This window comes from Peromyscus leucopus, chromosome 15 (assembly GCF_004664715.2).
Source record: "Peromyscus leucopus breed LL Stock chromosome 15, UCI_PerLeu_2.1, whole genome shotgun sequence".
Taxonomy (NCBI): domain Eukaryota; kingdom Metazoa; phylum Chordata; class Mammalia; order Rodentia; family Cricetidae; genus Peromyscus; species Peromyscus leucopus.
This window is the reverse complement of record NC_051076.1, coordinates 36,264,021-36,280,413: the sequence shown is the minus strand read 5'-3', so window position 1 is coordinate 36,280,413 and position 16,393 is coordinate 36,264,021. Positions and strand designations below refer to the sequence as shown.

General features: G+C 44.7%; 1 protein-coding gene across 1 annotated transcript; it reads left to right on the top strand.

Annotated features, from left to right (window-relative positions):
• The first annotated feature begins 2,776 nt into the window (after positions 1-2,776).
• Myoc (myocilin) lies at positions 2,777-14,633 on the top strand. Its single transcript, XM_028864502.2, has 3 exons — positions 2,777-3,478; positions 11,731-11,856; positions 13,354-14,633. Exons 1-3 carry the CDS (start codon positions 2,878-2,880, stop codon positions 14,136-14,138), a joined length of 1,512 nt encoding a protein of 503 aa, XP_028720335.1. The 5' UTR covers positions 2,777-2,877; the 3' UTR covers positions 14,139-14,633.
• The last annotated feature ends 1,760 nt before the right edge of the window (positions 14,634-16,393 follow it).

The following is a 16,393-nucleotide window of genomic DNA, read 5'->3' as shown; positions in this document are numbered from 1 at the left end:
GCTGTGGGAAGGAGACACTGAGAGCTGACAGGAGGCTGAGCCCCAACCCCTGAGCTCTGAGTGGTGACAGTTGGCTGATAAAGGCAGAAGAATATCCATCAGCCCCACCTCATGAGTACCTTAAAGCATCCATCATCCCAGGTGGGGGAGAGACAATGGTGGGGGGCCAGAGTGACTGAAGAAGGCATGTTCAACAACAGAAACCCCCATATTCTTCCCCCAAGCATGTTCTTCTGCCAGGAACCATACAGAGAAGAAAGAACAAGTGACAGTCTGCGCCTGGTATTCACAAGCAGGGCTGGACTGGGTAGAAATGCCAGGGCTGTTGTCCATTTCACCCCTGACCAGGACTCACACAGCTGGAGGAGGGCTGAGATGCTACAGTCTAGCCTGCAGCTTACAGACGACGAAGAGGGATAGATTGTGAGGGAGAGGGACAGAGATTCAACATAGGGCAATGAGAACTGACTGCCAAGGCCTGGGGAAGTGTGGATGGTGGGCCACCAGCTGTGCCGTGGAAGGAAAACCGACTGAAGTCAGGGGCCCGACTCGAGTACTGTGTTATTCCTTTGGCAGCAAAGCAGTCCTGCTTACTCACATTTTTCTCTCCCAGAATTCTTTTCTTCTATGCAGCTGGCAGGACAAGAACCATCTTAGTCCTTTCAGAAGAAAGACGTTTAAGAGTAAAGGCAAACAGATTTGAACGTCATTCCTGCTGACTATATGATTTTTTTTAAAAAAGCATTTTCAGTGATTCTGATTTACAAAGTGAGAATAGCACTGTTGTTTAGTCAGCAGCTAAGCAGGAAGCCATTCATCAATGTCTCGGGCTCAGGTTTAACATCAGAAGTCCTGAACAATAACAGCTTAGTGGGTAAGGGAAATGGCTTAGTTGGTAAAAGGCTTGCTATGGCAGCATGCTGGCCTGAGTTTGATCACCAGCACCGATGTCAAAAGCCAGGACTATACCAGCAAGCCCAGCCCTGGCGAGGCACAGGCAGCAGGGTACTTAGTGCTTGCTTGATCAGCCAATCAAACCAAATCAGTGAACCCCAGGTTCGGTGAGAGACTCTGTCTCAAAAACCAAAGTGCAGAGCGATAGAAGACAAGACCTGGCCACCAACCTCTGGCCTCCACATGCATACCTATACACACACATGTGCACCTACTCAGATGAACGCATACATACCCACTCCCACACCCACACAAGAACGTATTTAGAGCAACATGTGATTTTTCAGACTTCAGGTGACTCTGCTAGGGACATCAGAAATATTTATTACACAAATATTGAAGATGCTGTTAGGATCTGATAACCCCAAATTGCTCAAATGCAAATGTTGCTTTAAGGTACTCATGAGGGGGCCGGTGATATGGCACAGCAGGGCCAAGTGTTTCCTGTGCAAACCAGACAACCTGAGCTCAATCTCCAGACCCCATGGTGGAAGGAGAAAACCGGCCCCCAAAAGTTGTCCTCTGACCTCCACATGGACAACATGGCACGTGTGTGCCTGCACTCACATACCCACCATATATACACATACCAATCAGTATGCCTTGCATGAACTTCCTTCAGTGCTTGGTACTTGGTACTTGGCACCTCTGTTAGGGTTCCCCACCCCCTTCTTTTGGGTTTCTTTTAGTTGTGTGTGTGTGTGTGTGTGTGTGTGTCTGTGTGTGTGTTGGTTGGTTGTTTACCACTTGTTTTTTTAGGAGATGAAGTCCTATTCTGTTCCCCAATTGGCCCTGAACTCTTTTTTCAGACTTAAACAATCTTCGTACCTCAGCCTTCACAGTAGCTGGCTCTCTTTGAAAAGCAGGCATTATTAGATTTCAGCCCACGAATCTGAATTGGTAAATAAATTACATCTTTATTTTCACAACCTTCTCACTCAGTTATTTTATCTAGTTACAGATGCATCCATAAACCTAAAGTTATACTAACAATAACCTATATTTTGATTCCTACATTACAGTTGATATGGCTTTCTTGAAATATTGTATATATCAAAAGTACTTTGAAATCAGACCTTATATTAAATATGTTATATACAGCATATATTTCAAGTGTTGAAATAATTTCATATTTGTAAACTTAGTATCCTGTGTTTCTCTGATTCCTTATATTTTATACATTGGACAGCATCTTTCAGAGATGGTTGCACAGATCTCCCCAGTAGGCTTTTGGGGGCACACCCATCATAAAACCTGGTCCAGAGCACTGGCCAGACTCCTGAGACAAGAGGCTATCGTTAGGGAGTGTTTCTAAGGATATCCACATATTTATTCTAAACCTAGGATGGGGGAAGAATCCTGCTCTCAGCTCCTCTGGAGGGGCCTGGAGCCTGTGGGGCACTAGCCTCTTCTTCAGGCTTTCCTTTGTCTCTGCCTCTGCTCCAGCGCATGTCTTCTCAGGCACATCCGTTCCCCCAGTTCCTTACACAGTGACTGGTCCAGGGTGGGGTCCCCAGAGAAGCATGAGCTAGACTTATATCTCTGTTCAAACAAGCACACAACCAGCTACTCCTGTTAGACCAGGTGGGCATATATGTATATGTACATACAAACAGGCTAGAAACTTAAGGGGTATGACTGGAATGTGGGGTCCATTTAGTGGGACTTCTAAAAAAATAAATTCAAAATAATCTTTATTTCCTTAGAATCTTGCTGGCAGTGTGAGTGCAACGTCCTCCCCCCACACACACACCCCTGTGGCTGGCCCAACCCAGCTTCACGTGGTCACCTCTCCCTCCCTCCAGGGCTGGCTCCCCAGGACATATAAACCTCTCTGGACCTCAGGCTTGAGCCTGCAGGACCACCCATCCGGATACCTTGCAGCAGAGCTTTCCAGAAGAAACTCACCCAGCCTCCACGTTAATGTCCTTCTGTGCGTGCCGTTGCAGCTGTGGTCCCAAGATGCCAGCTCTCCAGCTGCTGTTTCTGGCCTGCCTGGTGTGGGGAATGGGAGCCAGAACGGCACAGTTACGGAAGGCCAATGATCGGAGTGGCAGATGCCAGTACACCTTCACTGTGGCTAGCCCCGTTGAATCCAGCTGCCCCGGGGAGGACCAGGCCATGTCAGCCATCCAAGACCTTCGGAGAGACAGCAGCATCCAACATGCAGACCTCGAGTCCACCAAAGCCCGCCTCAGCTCCCTGGAGAGTCTCCTTCACCAGATGACCTTGGGCCAGGCTGCTGGGACCCAGGAGGCCCAGGAGGGGCTGCAGGGCCAGCTAGGTGCCCTGAGGAGGGAACGGGACCAGCTGAAGGTCCAAAGCCAGGATCTGGAGGTGGCCTATAATAATCTCCTACAAGACAAGTCAGCTCTAGAAGAAGAGAAGCGGCAGCTGGAACAAGAGAATGAAGACCTGGCCAGGAGGCTGGAAGGCAGCAGCCAGGAGGTAGCAAGGCTGAGGAGGGGCCAGTGTCCCTCAACGCAACGCTCCTCTCAGGATAGTCTGCCAGGCTCCAGGGAAGGTAAGAATGCAGGATAAGGGGGGGCTGCCCGACCCAGACAGTGGCATGTATCCTGGTGACCGGTTACAGGGCTCCCGGGCTTCTCTCTCTCTGTTTTGTCTTTTCTCTCCCAAACAGCAGATCCAGCACACAATAGCTGAGTTAAGGTGAGCGAAGCAAACACTTTTGCATGTTTCTAGCAAGTTGGCTCCTTGTTTAGGTCAGTGGGATCTGAGTTCTTGTGTCCATTCATGACAAAGTCATTACTGCCTACAGCCAGATGAGAAACGCAAGGCCAGGTGAGGGCATATGGTGAATAGTCGGTAGAAAATGGCCGGCTGTCCCCTTTGGGTAACTTTTTCAGAATTTGTTTTTTCTCAGAAATTATTATTCTTAACAAAATGACCTCTGTTTATGAAATGCCAAATGATCTGTGCAGTGCAAACTGGTGTTGATGTTATTATTATTATCATTATTTATTTGGTTTTTTTTTTTTGAGATAGGGTTTTTCTGTGCAGTCCCATCTGTCCTAAAAACTCATTCTGTAGACTAGGCTGGCCTTGAACTCAGAGCTCTGCCCGCCTCTGCCTCATGAGTGCTGGGATTAAAGGTGTGCTTCACTATGCCTGGTGGTGTTTTGTTTTTAAATCTCCTACCTTGGTAAATAAAGAGGAAACAATTTCTCTATCAGGTCCCTTGATGTGGGGCTTTGGAAATTTTGCCTTTTGTTGCTGAATCAAAGGTCCCTGGACAGCTCTGAAGTGCCCTTCTCACAGAGGGGCTTTTCCATTTGTCTGTTCTGGCTCTTGCCTGGAGATGGGTCTTTGGGTGGATTAAAAGATGGGCACATTATTCTTGATGGCTAGAAAGTAGTATTTTGTTTTCTAAATATTTTCTTTGTCACTTTTTATGTTCCTAAACAGTCACTTATTTCATGAGGAAACAAATTCAGATGTGGGACAATTAGTCTTGACCCTTCAAAGGCATTAATGTCAAGAAATAATGAAAATGAGGAGGGCTTGTTTTAGATAGAGGAATGTAAAAGACCTGGAAACCAAATATGTGGACATCCTTAATCAGCTCCTACATGGACAGGAGATGGTTACAGGAAGGGTAGAGTTGGGGTGATTGGGGAACTTTGACATGGAGTAATTATTGGGGAGGCCACTATATTAACATTCCATTTCTCAGGTATTAGCGTAGTTATGAGGGACACTGTCCTAAGCTTGTGCTGAAGCGCTTAGAGCTGAGCTGTCAGGATCTATGCAATTCACTCTCTGAGAGAGCGAGAGAGGGGTCACAGCTGAGGAGTGACTTGGATCCAAGCAAATGGCGCATGGGGAGTGCAGCATCCTACCATCTTCTCAGGGCTGACAATCTCCAAAATAACACGATGGGATAAGCATTTTCTAAAAGAGATCTTCACTTGAAAGGTGAGATCTGCATGGATGTGAGGCTAGAAAACTCGAGTCACTGCTTAGCTCGGCAGGGGACAAGCTCCTTTGTTCTCAGCATGCTTGGTTCTTATCCAGAACGCAGCCAAGATTTCACACTGTAATCACTGATGTGGGGTCCATATGAATAACTTTAAAATAGGGATGATTTTTTTTCCTGTTATTGAAATTTAAGTTAGCACACAAAACCATGGGCTTCCATGGTCTTTTTAATATATTGGTTGAAAATCTAACTCCCTCCCCAACTACTGCCCTCCCTGTGCCCTCCCTGATGTCTGCCTCCCCAGACAGTGCCCACTTCTGCTTTTACGGCATGTGTATTCCATCGTACCCTCTCTTCCTCCCGTTAATGATTATACGGTTAAATATTTACATTCAAATTGGAAGACATCCAATTCTGAATTTGACAGTGAAGGAGAGAGAATGAGGCCCTAAGGAGCTAAGGGGTCAAGAGTCACACAGCTGCCCTGTGGTGGCTAAGACTTCAGCTGGGCTCTGAGAGGGCAGATGGGGAAGTATTGTCACTCAGAGTTCTATGCAGGTTTCAGACTTGAATGAAGTTACACTCTCAACAAAAAGCTATGTAAGTGATTCCAGGAATGAAAAGTTGAAAATAGAAAGAAGGGGGCCTCATCAAATTGTTTACTACATGGGGAACAGAAGTTTAGCCCAAGGGACAATTATCCCTGGATCTGACAGTCCCTCATCTATGACAAATAGGATGTCAGGCTGGTTCTCGTAGAATTATACAGTCAGAGAAGCTTGGGCAGGGTGCTGACATGTGGTCCTAGCAAGTGATACCTCTTAAAAGTCAGGTTGCCATAGTAACTGCTGGGGAAAGATGATCAGGAAGGGGTTGAGCACCAAAGGTGTTCAGCAGGACCTTGGGTTATCATGTTGAGCAGGGGTAAGAGGAGGAAGCAGCCTGGGCCATGCCTGACAGAGTGGCCAGCCAGGCAAAGGGTTGGAATTGCAATAAACTCCTCTGCTTGAGTTCTACCATTGTGTGCAAATGTCACCCAGTCATTAAGAACCCAGGGCCATCCTGACCCTAACGTCCCTGTAGCACACACTGGACCTAAGGACAGCACCCAGGACAACTGAGACACCGGCTGCTCGCTAACTTTCACTTTCCTGAAGTCTTGTGTCCACCTGGAAATAGCATGGCATTTTTTAAACCTATTCTCTGCATTTAAATAATACTGTCTTTTTGACAATAATATATTTACAAAGATTTTTTTTTTTTTTTTTTTTTAAGCTGAGGATCGAACCCAGGGCCTTGTGCTTGCTAGGCAAGTGCTCTACCACTGAGCTAAATCCCCAACCAAAAATCTTTACAATGCCATTTGCATTGGCATACAAATTAGTTAATAATGGGCTGAGTCCCTAGGTCCAGCTCCCCTAAAGTATGAGGTTAAGGACAGAGTAGGCGGATAGTCTCAAAACATTTTAATGATGGAAGGACTAAACCGCAATACCACTAAGAACAAAAACAAACACAAGGCTTGAAAGCTTTAATCATCTGATACAATACAGATATTATTCTCCTGGCCATTTGTTCTCCTTCTATATTCAAAATGAAATGTTAGTGATTTTAAACATTCCAGAAAAATCAGAGTTGGGACACTTTCTTATTCAGGATTATTTTAATTATGGTTCCTATATAATCCTCAAAAACAACCTGACATCTTTGTACAGCTCACAGTCCTGGGGCTCAGGAGGTGGACTCATTTGCCCAAAGCCCCAAGCTGGGCCAAGGCAGAACTGAAGGAAACTACAACATCTGGCTCAGCCCAGCTCCCTTTGCACAGAGCTTCCAAGCCTTCAGCAGACATGCCAGATGGCTCTCCCCGGGGAATCCCAATGCTGCCAGAAGCTCCTGGCTGGGATGACTACGAGGCCACCAGGAGGTTCCTAACCCAACCGCTGCACCTGCCAACTGGCAATGAGCCAAGTGGCCTCTGGAAGCCTTTCCCTGAGAGTCTGTTACTACAGCTCTTGTTTACCACAAGGAAAGTGCATGAGGCGTGGTTTCCTGTAAAGAGCTGGGGAAGGCAGGGAGAGAGACGACAGAGCTGAGGTCTCCCGTTCCCAACTGTGAGCTGGGGGGTTCATGGTGGGACCAGGATAGAACAGAATTCTGTACTCCTGTGCCTCTCTGGCAGAAGATCTGGTGGGTGACTGTGCTCTGCCCCCGGTGGGGGTCACTGGACAGGAACTCAGTGGCTCTCCTGAGGTCACCAGCCGCTGTCTGAGCCCAATAAGGATGCAGTAGGCCACATAGTACATTAAGCCAGGGAAGTTTAACAGAGAGAATTACTTTTTTTCTTTTATTGAAGATAGATTTTTTTTCATATCATATATTCTTATTATGGTTTTCCTTCCATCTACTCCTTCCAGGTCTTCCCTGCCTCCCCTCTCACCACCCCCTTTCGGTCTTTATTTATTTTTTTGATTTTTTGAGACAGAGTTTCTCTGTGTAACAGTCCTGGCTGTCCAGGAACTCGCTTTGTAGACCAGGCTGGCCTCGAACTCACAGAGATTCACCTGCCTCTGCCTCCCAATTTCTGAGATTAAAGGCGTGCACCACTACCACCCAGCTTCTGTCTTTCATAAGAAAATAAACAGGCATCTAAGGTATAATAACAAAATAAAATATAAAACAAAATCAAGCCAGAACAGGACAAAACAAATACACTGAAGGAAAACGGCCCAAGAAAAGCATTCAGGAGTCCCATAAACACACAACTGCAAGCCATAATATATACACAAAACCAGTAGGGTTAAGCCTTGATGTGACATCTTGAGACAAGGAAACTCGAAAGATACCAGCAAGTTAATCTTCTGTTGGCCATCTATCTACTGTTGGGCATATGGCCCACCCTTAACAGTAATTTGTGTCCCAGTGAGACTCCCCTGGAGAAAACTAATCTTTTATTTGCAAGTGGTTATCAATTGCTCCTGGATTAGGAATGGGCATGTGTCCACTTCTCAGCTCTAGGGCACTATCTGGTACAGACCCATGCAAGCCCTGTGCATGCTGCCTCAGACTCTATGTGAGTTCATGTGTGTGTCCATCATGTTGAATTAAAGGGACTTGTTTCTTGGTGTCCTCCATCCCCTCTGGCTCTTACATCCTTTCTGCCCCCTCTTTTGCAGGGTTCCTGAGCCCTGAGGGGAGGGATTTGATAGAGATATTCCCTTTAGGGCTGAGTATTGCAAGGTCTTTCACTCTCTAGTAAGGGCTAGCTGTGGGTCTCTGTATTTGTTGCCATCTGCTATTGGAGGAAGCTTCGCTGATGATGGCTGAGCAAGATACCGCTCTAGGGCTGGAGAGATGGCTCAGAGGTTAAGAGCACTGGTTGTTCTTCCAGAGGTCATGAGTTCAATTCCCAGCAACCACATGGTGGCTCATAGCCATCTGTAATGAGATCTGGTGCCCTCTTCTGGCCTGCAGTCATACATGCTGTATACATAATAAATAAACAAATCTTAAAAAAAATATATATAGATATGAGATAGATCATCAAATCTACTCTGAGAAAAAAGATAAATAATAGGATAAATAGGTGGATCATTGAATCTACACTGAAGAAAAAGGGGAAGATATAAAAATGACAAAAGGTAGACTACTGAATCTACTATGAAAAGAAAAAAGAATATGGATATGATAAGATAAAAAGGGAGATTATGGAATCTACTTTTAAAAAAGAACTACTTGTTTTAAATAAGATAAGTAATGAAAATTTTTTGGTCTGAGTTTATCAGATGTTACTGGACTGGACATTGTTAATATATATATATAATGGAGTTTTTTGTCTGGATCTGTCAAATGTTAATGGACTAGACATTGTTAATGTAATCTTGACTGTATATTGCATATACTTATTGAAGATAGTTTTTCTTGTATTAGTTATAAGCTTTTTTAGTTTTAGACAAAAAGAGAGGAAATGTGGTATTGTGCTCCCCAAAATATTGTGTACTCTAATAAATTTATCATAATTTATAATTTATAATTTATAATAATAAAAGATCATTTCCTTTTAAAAAAAAAAAAAGATACTGCTCTAAAAGTATAGTGTTATATTTTAAAAATGGCCTGGCAGTGGCCTTGGCAGGTGGAGCCAAGGGGAACGGCGGAAAGTTACTCACACCACGCAGACAGTGGTCACACAGAGGATTTTATTGGGGAGAAGGGAGAGAAGGGAGCAGAGGAGAAAAGAGAAAGAAGAAGAGAGAAAAAGAGATGGAAAAGGGGGGAGAGATGAGGTGCAGACTCGACCTTGTGGGAATAGAAGTAGAGAAAGTGGGCAGGGCCCACCCTTTATGAAGGGACACAGCACACGTGCAGAGAGATCACGGAGCAATGAGTGCATGAAGCTGTCAGGATCCCGAGCAGGACCGCCTATGCACTGGCCAGGTCCCCAAAGGGCAGGTCCGAATGCTAACATTCAGCAGAATGTTAAGAGTCATTTATTGCTATGTCCCTTTTGTATTTTGTATTTGCTTTTACCCTAGGTCCCTGTCCTATCTGGTCTTGGGTTATTGGTCACCCAAGCAGTGTAAGGCACGTGTTCATCTCATGGAGTGGGCCTTAAATCAAATCAGACATTGGTTGGTTACTCCCACAAGCTTTGTGCCACTATTGCCCTAGCATATCTTTCAGGCAGGACACCATTGTAGATCAAAGGGTTTGTAGCTGGCTAGTGTTTATCTTTCTACTTTGGTGGCAAGCAGAGTACCCTTTGGTACCAAGAACACTAGCCAGTAGGGGTGAAGGCTTTAGGTAGGTACCTGCTCAACTTCCCTCTGTTCAATTAGTTGTATAGGTATTGTTTTTAGCAATAGGGTCTTACCATCATTTTGTGGAGAGAAATCTATAGTCTTTGTAACAGCCTCAGTTTTTGGGGGGTTCCCATGTAACCCATTCCCAGTAGTGAAGCTTCATTTAGTGATGAGAGATGTCCGTTTGGGGTTCTGTCTCTCCTGCTATTTAATGATTTCATTTAGATAACTTTTATATATGCATATAATTTAGGAAGCTATTGGGTGTTCTGTGTTGTGTGAGACAATCCAAGAAAGAGAGTCACTCCAAGGTGAATTTTAGGCCCTCTGTGGCATCAGGAAGGTCCAGCTTCTGATGGATTGAACCTCAAACAGCATTCAAAAGCATATTTATTGATGGTTACCCAAAGTTGTTTTTTGGGTATACAAGTTTCTCATACCAAAATACCTAATTTAATCTATATATTTTTCTGAAGAAAAGCATCATACCCATCTCTTTAGTCCTAGTTGTATACTGTTTGCAGTACCCAAAAATTAAAGTGCTCCAGGTGTGCCAGGACCATCTTGTGACTAAAGTCATACAAAGGTTGTAAAGCTGCTTCATACAGCATACCTATCTGCCGCCACCAATACCTCGATTACCATTATGGTTGGCTGGATCATATGGTCCAAGAGGTAGAACAGCCTAGATATAGCAAACTATTAGCCTACAGCAGGAAGCTTCTGAAACTTTGGAGGCATCATGAGAAGGTTTTTTTTTAAACTATGGGAAAAGCTATCAAGAACTAATTATCAACACACACACACACACACACACACACACACACACACTTTTTTGGTGTCTGTATCAATAATTCAGCTATTTTTAGGAAAGCCATCTCTGAAAATACCTAGCCTTAGTCTTTTCTTTCCGCTTTCTTTATTGTCTCTGACGCCAAAGAGGACATCTCATTGTCTTCTTTCTGAGTCAGGCGTGCACAGTTCTTTTCTTAATATACACCTTGCTCTCCCTAAGTCACCAAATGGGACATCAACCTACTGTCAAATAGGAAATAATTTTCATCAGGTGCAAACAGTAAGAAATCTGATGCTAGGAAAAGGTGACCTCACAATGACCTTCATGTGGTGGCCACTTCCCTTTTCTAGGAATTCCTAGAGGAAACTTGAACATGTCTTCCTTATGCAAATTGATCTCAGAAAGGTACATGTAAAGTTTAATGTGTTACTGACAATTACCTATGTATTTCAAAATATCTACAAAAGGTTGTGAATGTTCCCAACACAGAGAAATAATAATGTATTCAGTGTTCTGCCTGCATGTATGCCTGCAGGCCAGAAGAGGGCACCAGATTTCATTACAGATGGTTGTGAGCCACCATGTGGGTTCTGGGAATTGAACTCAGGATCTCTGGAAGGGCACTCAGTGCTCTTAACCCCTAAGCCATCTCTCCAGTCCATAATGATTATTATTGATAGATATGCAATTATTGTGAGCTGATCACTCATCAATGTGTACATATATGGGAATATCACCTTACCCCATCAATATATGTAGACATAATTATAAGTAAAAATAAAAGTATAGTTAAAAACCAAAAGTTGATCTGGTCTTACAAGTATTCTTACACATGTAACAAGTAAAGCCCCTTAAGTTGCAGAAATTCAAACATTTAAGAGAATCCTAATAACAGACTGTCTTTGAATTCCTGAAACCATACTTTACGAGCAATCAATCTCCCTAGTGGAATTTATATAAATCACATAAAACTCTTATTGTATTTTATAATTGCTTTTTAATTATGCACATTTTCAAATAGTCATAAAAGTAAAGAGAAAAGTGAACCTCAGTGAAGACATCACCCCAGTTCCAACAAGCCACTGAGGTGGTTCAGTCATGTTGCATCTTCCTTTACCTGGCCCCCAAAGCAAATCTCAAATATTGAGTATTTGGGGGCATATCAAGTGTCACCCCCCAGAGCCCACTCTTGTGCCATTTCTTCACTGACTACCACTTGTCTCTTTCTTCCAATACAGTCTCTCAGTGGAATGTGGACACGTTGGCCTTCCAGGAACTGAAGTCAGAGTTAACTGAGGTTCCTGCTTCTCAGATACTGAAAGAGAGTCCATCCGGCCAGCCCAGGAACAAAGAGGGAAACAACGGTATGAAGTTAGATCTCTTCCCTTCGGAGCCCACCTGGCCATTGTGTGTCTGGTTCTGTGTTCAGTTTGGGTAGAGCAACTGTTCACCCAGGGGGCAAGACAGGGGACTTTCCTAGAGCCAGAGCTGGGGAGAGGGGAGTAGAACCCTCTCTGCTGCCTTGTCTAGAAGGGTGTACAGGAAGTCAACGTTTCCCCCACAAGCCCTATATCCTCCCACCTCCCACCCTTGGCGGGGCAGGTATATACCATGCATTATCTTAGCATTTCTGTTACTAAAGGTATTTTTCTGACCTTTGTCCATCAAGGAAAAGTACATCTGTCCCTCTCTAAGTGTTCCATGAAATAAGGCTGTTGTTTTCAGAAAATAATACAGACTATGTTATTAACAATCCTTGCTAGCACTGAAGGGTATGGAAGGGTGTCCTAAAGCATTTCAAGTGCGATTCCCTGAGGGAAAAGCATCACTGTTTGCTTTTTGTGAGGAAACTCAAGGCACCCATGAAAGAAGAGAGATTTATCTTGAGTTCACTAAACTGAAATTCTCATCTATTTATTAGATTAAAAAAAATCACTCTGTTTTTATGATTTTTTTAAATAAGCTTTTTTTTTTTAAAGATTTATTTATTTACCAGGTATACAGAAGAGGGTGCCAGATCTCATTACAGATGGTTGTGAGCCATCATGTGGTTGCTGGGAATTGAACTCAGGACCTCTGGAAAAGCAGTCAGTGCTCTTAACCTCTAAGCCATCTCTCCAGCCCATTTTTATGATATTTTAAATGGATGCATTAAATACTGTGGCCCCTCAAGTTAGGCTTGAAAAACTTGGTCATATAGAGATTATACTTACAATGAACAGATTTCTTGTTTAAATAAAATAAACCCAACTTGAAAATCATGAAGAGCAATGTAATAAACACCCACAAACCCCTGTCAAGCTCAAGGAGAGAATTACAAACACAGTCAGAGCTCAGTACAGCCTTTTCCCTTACAGAGTTCAAGACTCATCTCCCAGACTCATCACATGATATTTGCTGTGTATTTCTCTAGACCCAGCACCTGGACATGTCTAATCACATTTATATTGACAACAACCTCATTACCCCAAACCTTTAGCCTCCTTTATAAATGAGAAAGCCAGAGGATTGGAGAGACGACTCAGCAGTTAAGAGCACTGGCAGCTCTTCCAGAGGACCTGGGTTCAATTCCCAGTGCCCACATGGCAGCTCACAACTGTCTGTAACTCCACTTCCAGGGGACCTGACACCCTCACACAGATTCACACAGGCAAAACACCAACATCCATAAAATAAAATGAACAAGAAAGCCAAGGCTTACAGAGATAAGCACCTCACTGGTCACATGGTAAGTGGGTGGCGGGGCGCAGATGTCCATCCTCTCTGTCCCCACCTTCTCTGCTCTGCTCCCACAATCCTGCTGTGTTTGGAAGACTTATGGATACTAGATATATGGCATTTTTTTTTTTATTATTCATCAGGATGTGGAGCGCTAGTCTGGGTAGGAGAGCCAGTCACTCTGAGGACTGCTGAGACAATCACTGGCAAGTATGGAGTATGGATGAGAGACCCCAAGCCCGCCCACCCCTACACCCAGGCGACCACATGGAGGATCGACACTGTCGGCACAGGCATCCGCCAGGTGTATGAGTACAGTCTGATAAGCCAGTTCGAGCAGGGCTACCCTTCAAAGGTTCATGTGCTACCCCGGCCTCTGGAAAGCACAGGTGCTGTGGTGTATGCGGGGAGCCTCTATTTCCAGGGGGCCGAGTCCAGAACTGTGCTCAGGTACGAGCTGAACACCGAATCAGTGAAGGCCGAGAAGGAAATTCCTGGGGCTGGCTACCATGGACAGTTCCCATATGCTTGGGGGGGCTACACGGACATCGACTTAGCTGTGGATGAGAGCGGCCTCTGGGTCATCTACAGCACAGAGGAAGCCAAAGGAGCCATAGTCCTCTCCAAATTGAACCCAGAGAATCTGGAAATCGAGCGTACCTGGGAGACCAACATCCGTAAGCAGTCCGTGGCCAATGCCTTTGTCATCTGTGGCACCTTGTACACGGTCAGCAGCTACTCCTCAGCCCACGCAATGGTCAACTTTGCCTATGACACTGGCACTGGAATCAGCAAGACCCTGACCATTCCATTCAAGAATCGCTACAAGTACAGCAGCATGATCGACTACAACCCCCTGGAGAGGAAGCTCTTTGCCTGGGACAACTTCAACATGGTCACCTACGATATCAAGCTCTCTGAGATGTGAGGACCCCATATCCCTACCTGCAAAGGCAGAGGAAGGTCAAGTTTGGGGCTCCTGGGTGAAGCAGCTGCAGAGAGAGCCAGCCAGCTGCACAGAGCTTTTCTCTGCTTTTCAAGCTTTCATTCATCCAAGTCAATGTACAGAGTCACCATCTGATTAGACAGAGATGCCGCCTAGGGACCTGGACAGTTATATATACTATATTCTCTTCTGTCAGCTTTTAAAAGGGTGTTCATCTTAAAAAGTTCATAGCATGCAGCAATCTGGAGCAAAATCTATAAGCATGGTTGTTTCTTCATGAAGCCATTGTCCTTGTAAGCTGTATGGTTATCATCAGCTTTGAGAAGAAGCAGTGTTTCTAAAGAGGGGCCACTCTTGTGACTAGAACTGTTCCTGCAGAAGGTTCATTTACTACAGCTTCTAAAGCTTCAGGTAGCACTGAGTTAGGTAGTATTTAACCCTTTGCCCTGTGAAATAAAGTTATCTTATACAACCTTACTGTCTTTGAGATCTTTGCTTAAAAGCACACGTTCCAGTCTTCAGACAATGCCTCTGGGCTGGAAGATATGACTGTAAGACATCCCAGATGTATCCATGGGTGTGTCTGTCTGTCTGAGAGGCTTAAGCCTGCTCTTTCCTGTTTTGTTCAGGCCAGCAGTGGAATGCACACCTTCCCACCTCCATCCAATTCTGTTCTTGCCTCTTCCTGAACATTCTCAGCATCTCTCCTTCAGCCTGCCCTCTTTTCTAGATTAATTTCAGGTTTTGTCTGTTGTTACAGATACTATTTTTTTCTTGAGGGCATAGCCTTGGCTGTCCTGGAACTCACTATGTAGATTGGGCTGGCCTCAAACTCAGAGATTTGCCTGCCTCTACCTCCCGAGTGCTGGAATTAAAGGCATGTGCCATCACTCCTGGTCCAGACACAAGATTTGTTTGTTTGTTTTGTTTTTCAAGGCAGGGTTTCTCTGTGTTTCTCAGTCCTAGCTCTCCTGGAACTTGCTTTGTAGCCCAGGCTGGCCTGAAACCCACAGAGATCTTCCTGCCTCTGCCTCCTGAGTGCTGGGATTAAAGGCATGCACCACCATGGCCGGCTAGGTACCAGATTCTTAAGCCACAACTCTCAGGTGAGCATACCTTACAGAACTTCTCTTCCAATTAAAAAAATTATGATAGAACACATATAATAAAAATTACCATCGTAACCATTTAAAATTACTAGTGTGTGTATGGTCAGAGGACAATTTAAAGGAGTCAGTTTTTTCCATGGGTTGAATTTAAGGAGTCTGGCTTGGTGGCAAGAGTTTTTAGCCAGCTGAGCATCTCACAGGTCACATCTTGACCAGTTTTAAATGTACGTAACAGACCAATAAATGGTTTTGTGCCAACATCACCGCCAGATGCAGAACCCTTCCCTCTTGTAAAAACTGAAGCTGTTGGCTCATAAGTAACTCTTCATCCCTGTAGTACCTGTAGTATTGCTTCTTGTGTGTAAACATTTCGTGTGTGTATTTGAGTATGTGTGTATGCATGTGTGTGCCCATGTGTCCATGCAGGTGTATGAAAGTCAGAGGACTACCTGGGACATCATTCTTCAGCCACAGCCACCTTTTTTTTTTTTTTTTTTTTTTTTTTTTTTGGTGAGACAGACTTTACTAGCCTGGCACTTGAGCCAGTGAGCACCAGAACGCCTCCTGTCTTCTCCCCCAGTGTTGGGATCACGAAGTATGCACCACCACATTCAGCCTTTTAAATTTCCACATGGCTTCTGGGGGGTCAAACTCAGTCTTCATCTTGCAAGGCAAACACTTTACAGACTGAGGCATCATCCCAGAGCTCTGCTTTTTAGTAAGTGAAGTTCATTTCCTTCTACGCGGTGCAATAGCGGTAGCGTATTTGATCTTGCCGGTTCAGCTTGAACTTTATCCCACTGGGGCATCAGTCAGTCCAAACTTCCCGTCTCCCTGTCTCTGGCTGAGGTGCATCTGTGCTTAAGATGGGCCTGCTTTCACCGCATGAGGGAGAATACATGCAGCTGGCCAGCATTTGTTACCAACGTGCGTGTCTTCATTGCGGGTTCCACATCTGCTAGCTCCACAGTCTGGTGTTTGGATCTCTCAGGTTTGTTGTTTGAAAGACAGAAAAGGAGAGGAGGACTTTTACATCTCCCCAGGGTTATGGGGCATTTCAGGAGTGGGCCTGAAGCATAGGAATGCGGGTTCCCTTTGCTCTTCTGCTGCTATCCCTGCCGGGGATGG

Excerpts from the sequence above, each read along its gene's own strand:
- Myoc (XM_028864502.2), top strand. The coding sequence starts at position 2,878 with ATGTCCTTCTGTGCGTGCCGTTGCAGCTGTGGTCCCAAGATGCCAGCT. Across the intron at positions 3,479-11,730 it reads TCTGCCAGGCTCCAGGGAAG|TCTCTCAGTGGAATGTGGAC; the intron begins GTAAGAATGCAG and ends CTTCCAATACAG. Across the intron at positions 11,857-13,353 it reads GAACAAAGAGGGAAACAACG|GATGTGGAGCGCTAGTCTGG; the intron begins GTATGAAGTTAG and ends ATTATTCATCAG.